The sequence below is a fragment of the Chiloscyllium plagiosum genome, unplaced genomic scaffold, assembly GCF_037043375.1.
Source record: "Chiloscyllium plagiosum isolate Xiang-an unplaced genomic scaffold, Cpla_swu_hap1 HiC_scaffold_22, whole genome shotgun sequence".
Taxonomy (NCBI): domain Eukaryota; kingdom Metazoa; phylum Chordata; class Chondrichthyes; order Orectolobiformes; family Hemiscylliidae; genus Chiloscyllium; species Chiloscyllium plagiosum.
In genome coordinates, this window is record NW_028270160.1 from 44171707 (window position 1) to 44187268 (window position 15562).

The 15562-nt window shown below is 38.2% G+C and overlaps 1 protein-coding gene across 7 annotated transcripts in view; it reads left to right on the plus strand.

The window, feature by feature from the left end:
* The window catches only part of blnk (B cell linker), a 211709-nt gene extending 196413 nt beyond the window's left edge, over nt 1-15296 (plus strand). For all 7 annotated transcript variants that reach the window (XM_087998990.1, XM_087998991.1, XM_087998993.1 and 4 more), the window contains 6 exons: nt 2933-3020; nt 3151-3188; nt 4374-4465; nt 9516-9599; nt 9679-9834; nt 13799-15296. In XM_087998990.1, the coding sequence (XP_087855116.1) occupies nt 2933-3020; nt 3151-3188; nt 4374-4465; nt 9516-9599; nt 9679-9834; nt 13799-13930 (590 nt within the window). In that variant the 3' untranslated portion in view covers nt 13931-15296. The remainder of the gene's footprint in view (nt 1-2932; nt 3021-3150; nt 3189-4373; nt 4466-9515; nt 9600-9678; nt 9835-13798) is intronic.
* Nucleotides 15297-15562: the final 266 nt, after the last annotated feature.

The following is a 15562-nucleotide window of genomic DNA, read 5'->3' on the forward strand; positions in this document are numbered from 1 at the left end:
AGCATCAATGATCTTATTTCCAAAGATCTCATTGTTAAGTAATCTCACCTCATTTCAATACAGTTCCTAACATGAAAATCAGAGATGGTACTGGCAACAGCAACTTACTATTGGCTTCCTAAAGCCTTCAGACAACTAAAGCCTTTGCAACAAAGATCCTGCATGCTCCATGGACATCGCCGTTTTCATGGCTATATCTCATGGCTTTTAGCTAACTTTCTTAGCATTCACTTTGCATTATCTTGGAGGTTGCCGGTCTCTGTTGCTTGACTTGCTTTTCCACACACAGGCTGGTCAGTGCTAAGCCACCCTCTGTGACATGGGTTGCTGTTCATCACAAAGGGAGAGGTAGGTACATTGTCATGGGACAGAGCACTGAACCCTCAAGGAGTGGACATAATTGCTGAACCGCATCAGGATACATCAATGTCACACCTACACCTTACACAGGCAAACACACTACATGTGCTTCCATTAAATGCCCACGTCTCAAAGTCAATGGGGACCAGTCCTTAGTGGAGTCAATAGGTACTAACAAACTCAGTTAAGGGACTTGACTGTTTCCAGTCTAGATGGTTGATTACGGAGAACTATTTGTGTGATCCTATGAGAGTCCAGGGATCCGTATCCTTGCAGTCCAGGGATTAGATCACAATCAGGTATAAACAGTCCAGGTCATATAGGGGGATGGTGTGTAGAGTCCTGGGGAATGCAGGAAGCTCAAGGGTCACTGGTTCTGAGGGAATTAGGATAATGAAAATGGAGAATTCAAGGTGGATGTATGGGATCTCAGAGCACAACAAGAACAGGAAGTTGGATGAAAGGGGTTTTCACAAGTCAATCACTCTGACCTCAACATTGGGAATGCACATGACCTGGAGAAAAACAGGTTTGAGTAGGTTGGAAGAGCTTCAGCATCTGCAGTACTCAATTTCTTCCAAGATGGAAGAACTGTCAGCAGTGATGAAGGTACTGGAAAAAGGACTTAAAGATTCCTATTGAGTGAATGGGAAGTGCAGAGGTTAAAAGTTAGTGGTTTGGAAGGAGGAGATGGGTGAGAGCCATGCAATAGTGAGAATTATAGTTCATCAAACTTGTTGAGAGATGTGTGCAGTACGAGTGAGTGGTGGTCCTTGGAGTGTGAAATAGTTGGAATAAAATGATGGCGCTTACCTTTGCAGAGCACTGGAGATCATTGACCTCATTCCTACACTGCTGTCCATTCTGTTTTACCTGGAACACTGCATTGATCAAAGCTGCCATCTCAGTCCAGACTGACTGAGTCTGGTGATGTGGTCTCCTTCAGCAGTCAGCAGGAAAAAGGATGGTGATTATCTCCACCATCACTTCCATGAAGCAGGCTACCTGCTTTCCCTTCCTTGGTAATAACAATACAGCGCAATATCATAAAGGACAGGTCCCGACTGGCAGCACCTGAAATGGTCTGGAATTAGCCTTTAAAAATAACACCAGCGGCATGAATATCGCAAAGTTCTGGCAGCAGTGAACACTATCGCTTGTCCTACTGAGTGACTCCAGGGACCTGAAGAGACCAGTTATATAATTAACAAGATGAAGAACTGAAATTGTGTGGAGAAAGGTCAGCATTGACCATTGTGGGCCGCCCGCCCTGTTTCTTATTCCAAAACAAGTACTTTGCAAAAAAAATAGGAAAAAATTGGAAAATTGAGGCCAGAGAGATCACAACAAAGAAATGAGCCATTTGGCTCAATAGGTCTTCGCTGACTATTCTCCACAAACTTGCTTCCACTTTACTTCCTATCACCCGATCGTTGCATGTTCATGTTTTTTTTTTGATGGCTTCATCTGTGTTAATTGACACTTGCAAGGAATTATGTGTTTGTACCACAATATCTCTGTTCATCCACATCTTTCAGTGGGAATCTATTTACTGTACATGCCTTAGATTGTCTTTGCAAAATATATTTCCTTACTCTGCTCCACATTATCTTATTAACTCATTCATAATTTTAAAAGCTTCTATTAACTGATGTGTTCGGTTTCTATGACCCAGTTACTTAGTCCTATCATCTTCTCGTGGCTACAGTTTTGTTTATTATTTGTAACTTCCTGATGAATCTACGGTACAAATTTTATGTCTTTATCCCTTCTATAATGTGACTCCGTGGTCTGTAGCCTGAGTATCCTTATATTACGAGGTTTAATATTACTTCCATAAAAGCAAATACTGTGGATGCTAGAGATTGGAAATCAAAACAGAAAATGCTGGAGAAACTTAGTGGCTCTGGCAACATCTATAGAGAGAGAGAGGGAGACAATTGAGGTTTCAGTTCCATGATCTCATCTTCAGGACTAGATTTCAGAAATAATTCTGTTCTGGAGAAGAATCATATTGGTTTTGAAACCTTCACTGTTTCTCTCTTCACAGGTGCTGCCAGACTTGTTGTGTTGCTCCAGCATTGTTCTTCAATTTCTTATCATTATTTCTGTTCTCTTTTATTTTGTTTTTTGGCTATTTTAGAAGCATTTAATCCAATGACTTTTTCAGAAAACTCATTTGAACGAAGTTCCTCCATCTTCTACTTTACCCCAAGTTACTTTACTATGTAAATTGAACAGTTTAATATTTCTCTTAAACTAACGGAAAGAGAAACTCATTATAATTTTCAGGCTAATGCTTCATCTGATAAAGGAAGATTGAATTAGGCAAATTCAGTTTTAGTGTATTCAGTGTGTTGTATACTGTATACAGTTAATAGCTTTCATTAGGTCACTTTCAGTTCTGTTTAATGCTAATGATCTATATCCAATTTGTGATGCATTGATGGTAATTGTTGTTCTCAAATTAATTTATTTTTCCACTGCCGTTATAATATTGATACTGTTGCATCTTTCACTAGGCTCTCCCAGTTATTCAGACTCCAGTGACATCTCCAATTGCTTTCTTCAGGTGAAAAGCCCAGAATCCCTGATCGGCCTCGATTCTCAAGCCCAACAGCAGAAGCTCCTGTTGTACCAGCACCACGTCTTGGCTTTAAGTACTGCTCTTAATGATTTTATTACTTTTGTAAGATCTTTATAAAAATATAGTTTAATAGATGATCCTGTGTATGAGGCTATTGACAGCAAATGAAAGAATACATATTAACATTCATTTTCTGTTTCCAGGCTAGGTGTTTCGAGGTTGCAACCTGCAAACCAACCAAGTAAGTTATCAGATACAACATTAAAATATAAAGCTAAAATTAAAGTTATCATAGTCCTGCTGGACCATGAATTGCTAGCTTATTAGAGAGAAATGACTCATGGTGATTTACCTAAGGGTCACCAAGCCTCAGACCAGGGATAAGATTGAGAAGGAGGATCCTTCATGGTAACCTCAATGTACCTAATTAAGATTGGAGTAAGTTGTTACATATTTCTGAAATAAAATTGCTCAATGCATTTAAAATCATGGGAAAAAATGTGAAATTTGATCGTTTATAGAAAACAATTAGATCATAATATTAATTAGGTACAGCAACATAAATAAGTCAGTGTGATTAAATGTTATAAAAGGAAGCAGCAGGGCTGGATTGCTGGATAGAACTGTGGGCTAGATTTTCCATCCAGTCATCATCATAAGGTACTCATTCTGTACTGAGAATTTAAAGAAGTCTTAACTCACCCATTATTTGTGACCCTCTAAAACAATTATGGTAAGCTGTCGTGAAGTATAAGAACTATACTCTAATTTGTAATTAGCATATGTTCACTGATTTTTAAAATAATCGTATTCCATGCCTCTGTATGCCTTGGTGCTGAGATAAATATAATACTCTTCCAATCAAATAATTCAATATATTGATCTTTAAAACCATTACAAGTAATGTTGTCGATGATGGATAACAATCAAAAAATTAAGAAAACAATTACATAATTTATTTTAAATTCTTTTTAAATCTTTGTCTGAAAAAAAAATTGGATGCTTTCAAAACTTCTACAAACTGGAGATGGGCCAACACAAAACCTCACAAGAATTATCCAGGTGTGGTTGGGATTATAGGAAGAATTATAAATCTGATCTCTTACAAATCTTCAGTCCGGCTCTAGCACATCTGCAGATCTTCCAGTCGGTAGATGTTCAATAGCGATGCTGGTGTTTGGATATACAATGAACAGAGTTAATGGAAATTGAAAGCTTGAGACTGCAAATAGCTCCTCCTTCCTTGTTAAGTTGCGAAATCCAAGTTTTAATCATGGAGTCTTAGCAGGAAGTCGCAAAAGTTGACACAATGAGAACAGAGTTGCTTCTGTCCTTTCTCCTCAGACCTGCACCTGATTTCCTTCTAATGTTTATGTGCTAAATAATCAAATTTTAAGTAATTATTTCCTTACTGTGATTCTTTTAGACTTTCCAGAAATCCCAACCAGACCTAATGGGACTCTTGGACGACCCGATCTCCCTGCACGTGTTTCCAGCCCTAATTCAAGTTTAGAACAGGTACAATTTTAGTAAACTAAATGCATATTATCAATTTCATAAGCAGCATCAGAAATTAAATAGATGGCTTGCAATTCAGATAAAAATTAAATCATTGCTGCCTCTGTTCCGTCATTGATCTTTTCAATATTAATTCCTTTCAAAACACCCACCCTTAAATATTTGCTACAGTATTTTCTATGCTTTCTCGTCGCCATTCTATTGAAGTACCAAAGATTGCCTGCTATTTGAACATTAACTATTGATGTGAATAAACTCTATTAATTAAGCTATTCTCTCAACTTCCATTCCCACTACCAATTGTCCCTATTTAGTTGAACCAGGCTTTAATATTGCCACTGAGGCTGCCAATACCCCCGCTAACTTTAGTCTGAAAAATTATTCACCTGATTTCATTGCAAAATCTTCACCACAAGTCCTGTGGGGACGGAGATTTGAAAACTGGTGAAATCAGTGTTGAGGTCGTGTGATCATAGGCTCCTGAGGTGGGAGATGAGGTGTCTTCCTCCAGTTTTACAGGTGGCCTTGATTTAGTGGTGGAGGAGGCCTTTGATGGATACATTCTTGGGGGAGTGGCAGGGGGAGTTGAAGTGGATGGCCACACGAAGGTGGGGTTGGTTGGTATGTACAGACCAGAGATGTTCCCTGAACAGCTCGCAAGTTTGCGCTCGGTCTCCCCAATGCAGAGGAGACCATTTCGAGAGCACTGGATACAGTAAATGTGGTGGGAAGATATGCAGGTGAATCTCTGCCAGATTTGAAATGATCCTCTGGGGCCTTGGCCGGAGATGAGGGGGAAGGTGTGGGCGCCGGTTTTGCACCTCTTGCAGCACAGGGGAGGTGCCAGGTTTGGAGAGGGGTTTGGTGGGGAGCGTGGAGCTGATGAGGGAATCAGAGGGAATGGTTCCTACGGAACGCTGACACGGGTGGGGAGGGAAATATATTTTTGATGGTGGAGTCTGAATGTAGATAGCGGAAATCGGGGAGGGGGATGTGCTTTGTCTGAAGATTAGTGGAATGTGAGGACTGCTTGGGTGTATTCTATCCTTGTTCTGGTTTGGGGGGGGGGGGGGGGTTTGTGAGGGGGAGTGCGGAAAATGGAGGAGTTGCGATGGAGAGCATTGTTGATCAGGTGGGGGGAGGGAAAGTTGTGGTCCTTGAAGTATGCAGCCAGCTGCTTCCAAGGATGTACTGGGGAAACTGACCTCTCAGTTGTCAACACACCAACATAATAAGGTTGTTCATTTGAGTATAGGAGTTGGGAAGTCATGTTGCGGCTGTACAGGACATTGGTTAGGCCACTGTTGGAATATTGCGTGCAATTCTGGTCTCCTTCCTATGGGAAAGATGTTGTGAAACTTGAAAGGGTTCAGAAAAGATTGATAAGGATGTTGCCAGGGTTGGAGGATCTGAGCTACAGGGAGAGGCTGAACAGGCTGGGGCTGTTTTCCCTGGAGCGTCGGAAGCTGAGGGGTGACCTTATAGAAGTTTACAAAATTATGAGGGGCATGGATAGGATAAATAGACAAAATCTTTTCCCTGGGGTCGGGGAGTCCAGAACTAGAGGGCATAGGTATAGGGTGAGAGGGGAAAGATATATAAAAGAGATCTAAGGGGCAACGTTTTCACGCAGAGGGTGGTACGTGTATGGAATGAGCTGCCAGAGGAAGTGGTGGAGGCTGGTACAATTGCAACATTTAAGAGGCATTTGGATGGGTATATGAATAGGAAGGGTTTGGAGGGATATGGGCCGGGTGCTGGCAGGTGGGACTAGATTGGGTTGGGATATCTGGTCGGCATGGACGGGTTGGACCAAAGGGTCTGTTTCCATGCTGTACATCTCTATGACTCTATCTCATGTCCCCATGATGAGGAGATCAGTGCTACAGCGTTGGCAGTAGGTTTTGACAATGTAGCTGGCTCCTCCCAGCTGCAGGACACTGTAGAGTATACACGTGTTGCTTTGAGAGTACCATATTGTAATGCAGATGACTTGAACAATTGGAAAGCGTGTTCAATAAATGTAACAAATCATCTGTGATTATTAATGCCACATCTTAGGCATTTGCGAAGAGTCTCCAGGTACCCTGGGAGCTGCCATGATGCATATATTTTTGTGAATTCTTCTGTTCCTGCTCCATTTCAATGCCTTACACAGTTTGCCTTACATAAATGGGTTCTAGGAGATGAGGGCACCATTGCACAAACTGAGGATTCTGTTACACAAACCCCTGAATGAGGCTGAGTATCGCTACAACACAATGCATTCATCGAACAAGGGCTAAAGTAGAAAATTGGCATCGTGAAAATGAGACTCTAATGTCTAGAGTCGTCTGGGGTTGGTGACTTGCAGTACAGAGCAGATGCCATCTGCTGCATAATCCTGTAAAGCTTAGCAAGTTTTGAGAAGATTTATAGCTCAGGCTGAGGTTCTGGATGTAGGTTTGCTCGCTGAGCTAGAAGGTTCATTTCCAGACGTTTTGTCACCCTACCAGGTAACAACTTCAGTGAGCCTCCGGGCGAAGCACTGCTGATAATTCCTGCTTTCTATTTATATATTTGGGTTTCGTTGGGTTGGTGATGTCATTTTCCGTTCTTTTTCTCGGGGGTGGGGGAAAGGGGGGTAGATGGGGTCTAACTCGATGTGTTTGTTGATAGAGTTCCAGTTGGAATGCCATGCTTCTCAGTATTCACATGTGTGTCTTTGCTTGGCTTGTCCTAGGATGCATGTGTTGTCCCAGTCAAAATGGTGTCCTTCCTTATCTGTATGTAAGGATACTAGTGAGAGAGGTTTATGTCATTTTGTGGCTAGTTGATGTTCATGTATCCTGGTGGCTAGTTTTCTGCCTGTTTGTCCAATGTAGTGTTTGTTACAGTCCTTGCACGGTATTTTGTAAATGACATTTACAAAATGACCTGTACAGCTCTGTACACCTGGTGCGGGTAAAGAGGATGTGTGATGAATATTGAAGAGCTGGGACAGCAGGAGCGGTTTTATTGGAGGAGGACATTGACAGAAGGAACATCACCTTGAACACGATAGAGTGCAGTAGCGTCGAGTTCATTAGGACAGACAGGATTTAAGGAACCTGATTCCAATAAATTGAGCAGGGTGCAGTGATCATTCATCAGTTGTAAACTTGCTGTTTCTTGAAAGGCAGGCAACCCAGAAGCAAATTCAGCTGTTTGAAGATTTTCTAACAGGTGATTCTCCTACATTGAGCAGTGACAAGGTGTTAAACTACACTGAACATAAAGGATAGAATAGCCTTCCTTTAGGCAGGGTTCTATCCTGGTATGTCATGAAGGATAGATAGCCTGCATAGCTCGAGTCTTCCAGCCGCAGTTACAATGTCAGTCAATCATTTGAAAACAATACATTTATGAATGTGAGCTTGTGTTTGCAACGAAGTATCACCCCAAGCTTTTATTTTTCACTTGCCTCCCACTACATTTACTGTGAAGGGCAATTTCTTGTTGGCATGAATTGACCAGGTCCACCGTTGGGTTTTAAATATGATGCCAAAGCATAGCAGTCCGAATAACACTATAGAGGTGCTGTACATTCATAGAGTTGACATTTAGCTTTTTTAAAAAAACATTTGAGTGCATAATCAGTGTAAAAAAATGTAGCAACCACTGCGTACAGAAAGCTCTATCTAGTTATCAGATTGCTGCTTATTAATCTGTTTGTATGATTTGATTGAGAGACAAATATTGGCCAAGTTACTATGCATAACTCGCCTGCTGTTCTTTGAAATAGCATCTTCTTTGAGATTAAGTAAAGCCTTAAATTAACATTTGCATAAATTTTGATGAACAGAGGGAATACTGTAATTTCATCATAAATTCATGTACTCTAATCCATTGAGGGGGTCTTGAGACCAGAATTTTTTCACTCTGATGTGAGAATGCTGCCATATTGAGCCTCAACAGGAAAATGCATGTGTCTTCTTTTGCTTTGTACTTTTGGTGATGAACTCTAAGTGGTAAAGCTAGTTTCTCTATGTTTAACATTAATAAAACTCTTCATTTTAAAACCTGCAAATCACTTCTGAACTTTTTTCTAATGATATTTTGAATTATTGAAGATATGATATATCTATAACCTTCCCAGCTTGGGTATCATTTTTTTGGGAAGCTTAATGGTCTTGACATTCTATAAAATATTATTCTTTCACAGGATGTGGGCATGCTGATGAGGCTAGCATTCATTGCCCTTTCCTAATTGCGCATGAAAGGGTGGTAGAGAGCCACCTTCTGGAATTGCTGCAGTCAAAGTGATGTAGATTCACCCACACTGCTGCTACAAAGGCTGTACTAATATATTGATCTTGTGATAGTGTCGGAATGGCAGTGTAGTTCCAAAACAGATGCTTTGCGATTTGATAAGGAATATGGGGGTTTGTAGTGTTTCCATGAAGCTGCAGTACTTGCCCTTCTAGAGGATAGAGGGCCTGTATCCTAGAACTCCATATGCATTTTTACACCTTCATTAATTTGTCTTCATTATGCATTTGAACCCCAAAATTTCTTTTCTGCTCTACACCTTTTGAAAAATTCCTATTTTGTATGTATATGTTTCCTGCCACATGCATCACCACAGTTCCTTCATTTAATTCCAAGGCACTTTTCAATATCTGCTTTCCACTCCATGTTTGCAATAGCATCCAATTCAGAACACTCAATTCTTCTAACTCTGGCTTCCTGTGTACATATCTTTCCTGATCATCAGTAAAGTCTTCAGCTTCCAGATCCTTTACTGTGGCATTTGTTAAATCTCTTCACTTCTCAGTACCCCTTAAATTGAACTTAAGATATGGGTTTTAAGTTTTTCATAACTGCTCCTAATCTCTATCTATCAAGTCACTTTTCTGTTTTCCCAAATGCTTATTTTATAAAACATCTCAGATTTTTCAGAGAACTGCCATTCTCAAGAAATCGCATCCATTTTCCTACAGCTTTTGCTGTGAAAGAGCAAGAAGTTAGAAGAGAAATAAGTGCATGCAACGTGCATTATAACTATTTCCTATTTGATTATTACCTCCAGGATCCGAGTGTTGATGGCAAAATATGGTTTTCAAGTAATTATGACCGAAAAGCCGCGGAAGAGGCTTTAGTTAAATTCAATAAGGTAAGAGTGAATTTCTACTAGGCGGTTTTACAATTTTGTACTACTGTGTAAGCTAAATTACTTTTTATGTTAAAAACAGGATGGATGCTTTCTTATAAGAAAAAGCTCTGGGCAGGACTCTAAGCAGCCATATACGTTAGTTGTATTGTACAAACGACGAGTCTATAATATTCCTGTACGCTACATCGAATTAACAAAAGAATATGCATTAGGGAAAGAGAAGAATGGTGAAGAGGTGAGTGATTTACTGTATTTTACTTTGACTTTTAAAGATAGCCATATACGATTGTATTGTACATGATAGCAGGGATTTACATAATCAATGGCTTAATTGCATTCAGTTCTATTTTTAGCTAAAACAAATATGCAACACCATGTTACTTCAGTTAACCACACTTTCTTGGTATATCTCATGGGAGACAGACAGTCTGTTTATGGCAAGACTGTATTTTTTTTGGATTGGTTAGCTACTGTCAAAAAATTGTCAAACAAATCAGTTTCAAACAAAACAGATGAGAGGTGAAATATCTGATGGCACAGACTTTTCACCTTGTTTTTCCTATAAGACTCAACATTTATAGTTCAATTTCATTTGCATAATAACTACGCCTAATCTACGTCTATAAAGTCATTTTTCTATTTTCTATATGCTCATCTTATGAAACATCTAAGATTTTTCCATTTCATGCAGACATGTTCCAAGAAAATCTCAAGGGAATCTTGGTACTGATGAAGTAATGCTTGCAGACAGGGATCCTCGAGATTTTCCTTTCTGGAGGGCTCTGAGATTTTTTTTTTCAGAGGCTACATATTGATTTTCAGAGCTACATTTTCATTCTCACAAATTCACTTTTTAGATAGTGCTGTCATGTAAATAGTACTATCTGCATTCATTTTGACATATGGAATATTTGGACTCATGACCAGAATTAGAATAATTTATCAATATTCTCAATAATTATCAATTCCCTATTAAATTTAAAGTTACAAGAGGGAAGCATTAATTTCCTAGATGTCAAGTACTTATGCCTATTACCTTGTACTGATTTAAGTTGATAGCTTTTTTCCCCAAAATAATTGGGGAATAGTTCTGCACACAACAAGTCATCACCCTATACAAATTTTGCAGACTGCTGAGATACCAGCTAATACATTTCCATTGCACATTTATAAAGCTGAAACATTTTAACTGGCTACAACCCTATTTACTGCATAGTGATCTCCATTTCAGATTTAAACTGAACAATTGATACTGGAGTCACAAGCTGACCAGGAGAGTACAGTATAGGACAGATACAGCGTGTGATTGGAAGAGCAGCTTCTCATCCATTGCTTCCATTTCACTCACAAGGGGAACCTTTGTCCATTGGTCACCATTGTAAATGAATTTTTGTAGACATTGAGGGGAGAGAGATTGAATTTTGAGTATCAATTGGAGTTGAGTGAAACACTCAGTATGACCACCAAATCAGCACACACCCAGACAAGGCACAGGCATGGCTGTTTCCATAGTAAATAATTTTATATAAAGTGAAAATATTAGGCTGGGAATTCTTGGGTTTGAAGAGCAAGCAAATTAAATTTAAGCGTGAGGCTGGGAGGGTCTTGCATAGTGAGACAGAACATGGCTCTGGATTAAAATATTTGATTCTGATAGTGGACAGAAGCAGATTCTCGACTGAACTCAATTCATTGGGAAAGATGAGCAATTAACATTGGGATATGCAATCAGCAGACCTAACTAGACATTCAAAGGAGTCCCAGAAAATCCTGATGCCCAGTTTGGCTCTAGTCTTTGACCCGTTCAGATCAATTAATTCAGCAATTATTCCAGAAACATGTAGTCTGTTTTGAACACAAGTCAGATTTCTTCCCTGAAAAGCAGTTTTTGATTACATGCTTTTTCTTTAACCAATTTAGAAGATTCCAGAACTACAATTACCCTCCCATTTCACTCCCTACCCTCTTGGAAGGGTAAGTAAGTACCTACCATGGTGACCAGAAGTTCCTCATCAATGCCAATGATGTCATCTTAACATTTGCTGATCAAGATCCCTCCTTACATTAGTGTGTCCAAGGGGTTTGCTTTGTCACACTTCCCTTGGTAGAACATGGTCGCAAGTAATTCAATGACTGCATTTTTAAATTGACAGCAAGTCATTTTACATATTAATTAACTGACCTATGATATGTTTTTGCTCTATTTGAAGCACTAAGAAACTTAAGATGATTATGACGTAGGAATACTTGACAGGAAATGTCAGAATAACACTAACAATTCCAATATTTCCTGTTGATCACTGTGTGCCACAGAGAAACAGGAATGTATACAAATATATATGTCTAATGTTTGAATGGCATTGCAATTATTGTGAAGCATGCATTACAATATAAAATGTAGAGAACCAGTGGCACAGTAACATTGTGTTTTAAAGGATTTTTTTTAAAAATTGACAATTTTCATGCATTGTAAAATATAACATTTTCTTTAAATTGTAGAGGAAAGGGGGCCAGCATTTATGTTGCTCTGAAAATCAAGTTAGTCCTCTATATTGGACCATAAATCGAAGGTGGCAATTGAAAAGCAGGCTGGATAATCATTTTAATTTATTTAACAACAAGATTCACAGGCACAGTACCTTACTTAGTGTGTCTGTTCAAAACAATGCTCAAATTTAAAACTTATGCAGACTTCATAATAATAAACCTAGAGATTTTGCTAATGCCTTTCAAGAAAACTGTTAGGCTGCACCTAGCATATTATGTTTAGTTTCCTTATATCAAGAAAAAGCCTAAATGCATTGCAGACACTGTAGGAAAGAGAAGCTTAGTCCCAAGTGTGAAAGAGAGAGAGAGAGAGGAAAAATTATGGAAATTGTTGAAGTATATGCATTAGAAGCTGACATATCATATACTTTGAAAATATTAAACAATGGAGTTTTAAATAATTGAGCTTGCACAAATATAACATGGACGTTTCAGGGCCAGAAAGGTTGTTCAGAAGTGGCTTTGAATAGTGTGTCATTTTAAGAGATGTAACTCTGTTTTACAAGATGTAACATTTTGGTATTTGAACAATGATATTGCATGTAAAAGTGGAACTTCTCAGCAGTGCAGTGAATTCAAGATGATTTTTATTCTTGGCAACTTCAGTAGCACAGAATGTTCATGTTTACCTGTGCATGACAAAATGCTAAGTTCACAAGGTAATGCTGGTGATTGCTTTACAGTCATTACAACTGTAAAATCTGGTCATAACACACTAACTTTTCCAATTCGGAATGTTTGGGATCAAGTCATTTCTTAATTTTCTGGGTGTATGTACAGCGTAAGAATGCATAGCATCCTAACCGATGTATCGCAGCTCGTATGGCTACTGCTCTGGCCAAGATCACAAGAAATTTCAGAATTGTGAATGCAATCCTGTTAATCATGAAAAACATTCACTCAGTCGATACTTCTCACTGCCTCGGGAGAGCAGCCAACGTACCAAAGTCGTCTCTCACCTTGGTTATACTTTCTTGCACCTTCTGCCAATGGAAGATGGTGTAAATGTTTGAAAACATGTACCAACGGATTTAAGAACAGCTTCTTCCCTGCTGTTTTCAGACTTATGAGTGGACCTCTCATGTATTAGAGTTGATCTTTCTCTGCAGTTGTCATACTATATTCTGCATTCTGTGCTATTACACTGGTGTATTTACACAAGTTATAATTGTCTGGATAGTAGGCAAAACAATATTTTTCACTATCTCAGTACATGTGACAATAATAAGTCAAATCAAATAATTAAGTGTAAAAATCAGAAAACTTTATTATACATAATTACTTGTAACATAAAGCAGGAATTAAAAAGTTCAACTTATTCAAATACTTCATGCAATGTTCTGCTCTATTCTGATCTCCATTTCTCACTGCAACTTTGTTTCAGATGTTATTTATCACTTAAGCCCCATGACCTTAGCCATTCGAGCTTATCTACCTCCATCTCCCAAGATCTACCTTATTGACTCAAATGCTTAGTCATTGCTCAAAATTTTTCATCTTTAGTATGGCACCTTATTTTAGATTTTTAAAGTAACTCTGTAACACTTTGGGATAATTTTGTACAATCAAGATATTATTTATTTTTGTTTCTGTTTTACATTTGGAAAAAAGTACTGAAGACCTAACAGTATATTTTATTTCTCTCCATCTAGCGGTTTTCCAGTGTTGCAGACATCATTGAAAACCATCAAAAGAATCCTTTGGTACTCATCGACAGCCAAAATAACACAAAGGACTCCACCAAATTAAAACATCCAGTCAAATGTCATAATACAGACTTTTAACTGAATGGATTCATTCTCATTTCTATTTGACATGACTGGTTCTCAATTTCAAACAAAAAATTATTGTAATGCAATTTTCAAGCTGTGTAAATCCATACAATGATGGTCCCGTAAGAGATGAATTATATAACTGTTACATCAGTGTTTGCTAAATTCCATCAGCAACTGAATGTTGAACAGAGCATTTTATTGAGAGTACAAGTTAGTAGATTATGTATCAAAGTGTGTTATTAAAGCCACTGTACAGTTGTTAAGGTTGGACAGGAGCTACTATCCAAATGACGACTAAAAGAAAGCTTGGCTTACAAAAATAGGATGTCTTTGTTCATGGTTAAGTTTAACTTTAATGTAATAAATAAAAGCTGTGAGTAGTGTACTTTCATTTCTCCAAATACTCTCATTCCAATTTCTAATCATCATTAGTGTTGAAAATTTATTTTCTGGTAAGCACTATAAGAATATTTAACTATTACCGAGTAGTAATGATGACAGAATCAAATGTGGAAGTGAAATGAAGGTCGGATTCGCTATTCTGGTTAATGGGAATATCAAGTTAAACATTCGCTTTTCATCTCCAGGTGAATTCAAATGCGAATTAGGTTGATGGAATAAAACAACCGGCTCGTTGTATGAGTTTGTTATAAAAAGAGATTGAGCAGACTAAATTCCGTTCTTGTTCATAGACCAACACGATAAAACCACCTGCAAGTTGATGCTTGCTATCGTCATCATTCAGAGACAGGATAGCTATGTAGAGAAAGGAAAATGTATGCTTTTATCACAGGTGGTGCTTTTTGAAATGGCCAAGGTTTATTTTTGGAGAAATTAAAAGATGTAACATAGAAATGTGCTCCACATGTAACATAGAAATGTGGGAATTCCAAGTAAAGATAATGTGTGCCTGAAATAAGAAGTGGTCAATTCCCATTGTTTATTGATGAAACCAAAATTTGCAGAAGTTCTTCATAAAGTTGTTAATTTGTTATAAACCTAACAACATTACTTGCATGAATAAGCAATTTGAATGTCTTCTCGAATACCTTGTAATTTTATTCTAAGTCAAGTCAATTGTTTATTGTAAGTCAAGTAATACAACTTAAAATGCAACTTAAGTATTGCACTGAAAGCCAGCTTGAATTTTAAGCAGTGTAAAAGTGACCATGCCCAAGTCAGAATGTTGTAAAAACCTGCTGATTCACTAATTTCCTTTAGGGAAAAAGAAATGGAGACTTTGTGAATACCACCCACATTAAAAAAAAGTAATAGAAAAATCACATTTGGAAAATACAACAATTTGTCAGTGAAAGTACTAATTTTTGTTTGAATGAAAGAATATTGTTTGCGTTAATAAATACTGAAAAATGCAGACACATTTGAAATTTGAGAATTTATTTGAAGGAAATGTTTGCATTGTTACTGATGTATATTGATGAAATTGCTAATGTACCAATTGAAAAGTTACATAGAGGAAGAAAAATTGCCATCTGGCACCATGAAGAAGTGACAGTTAATGACTTTCACTTTCCTAAGGTGATACTGCCACTTCTGTTAAGATTAAGAATTGACTCCTGAAGGCACTTAAGACATGATTGTGCAAAAGGCAAGCTTGCAACACTTGATTTTCAGATTAGG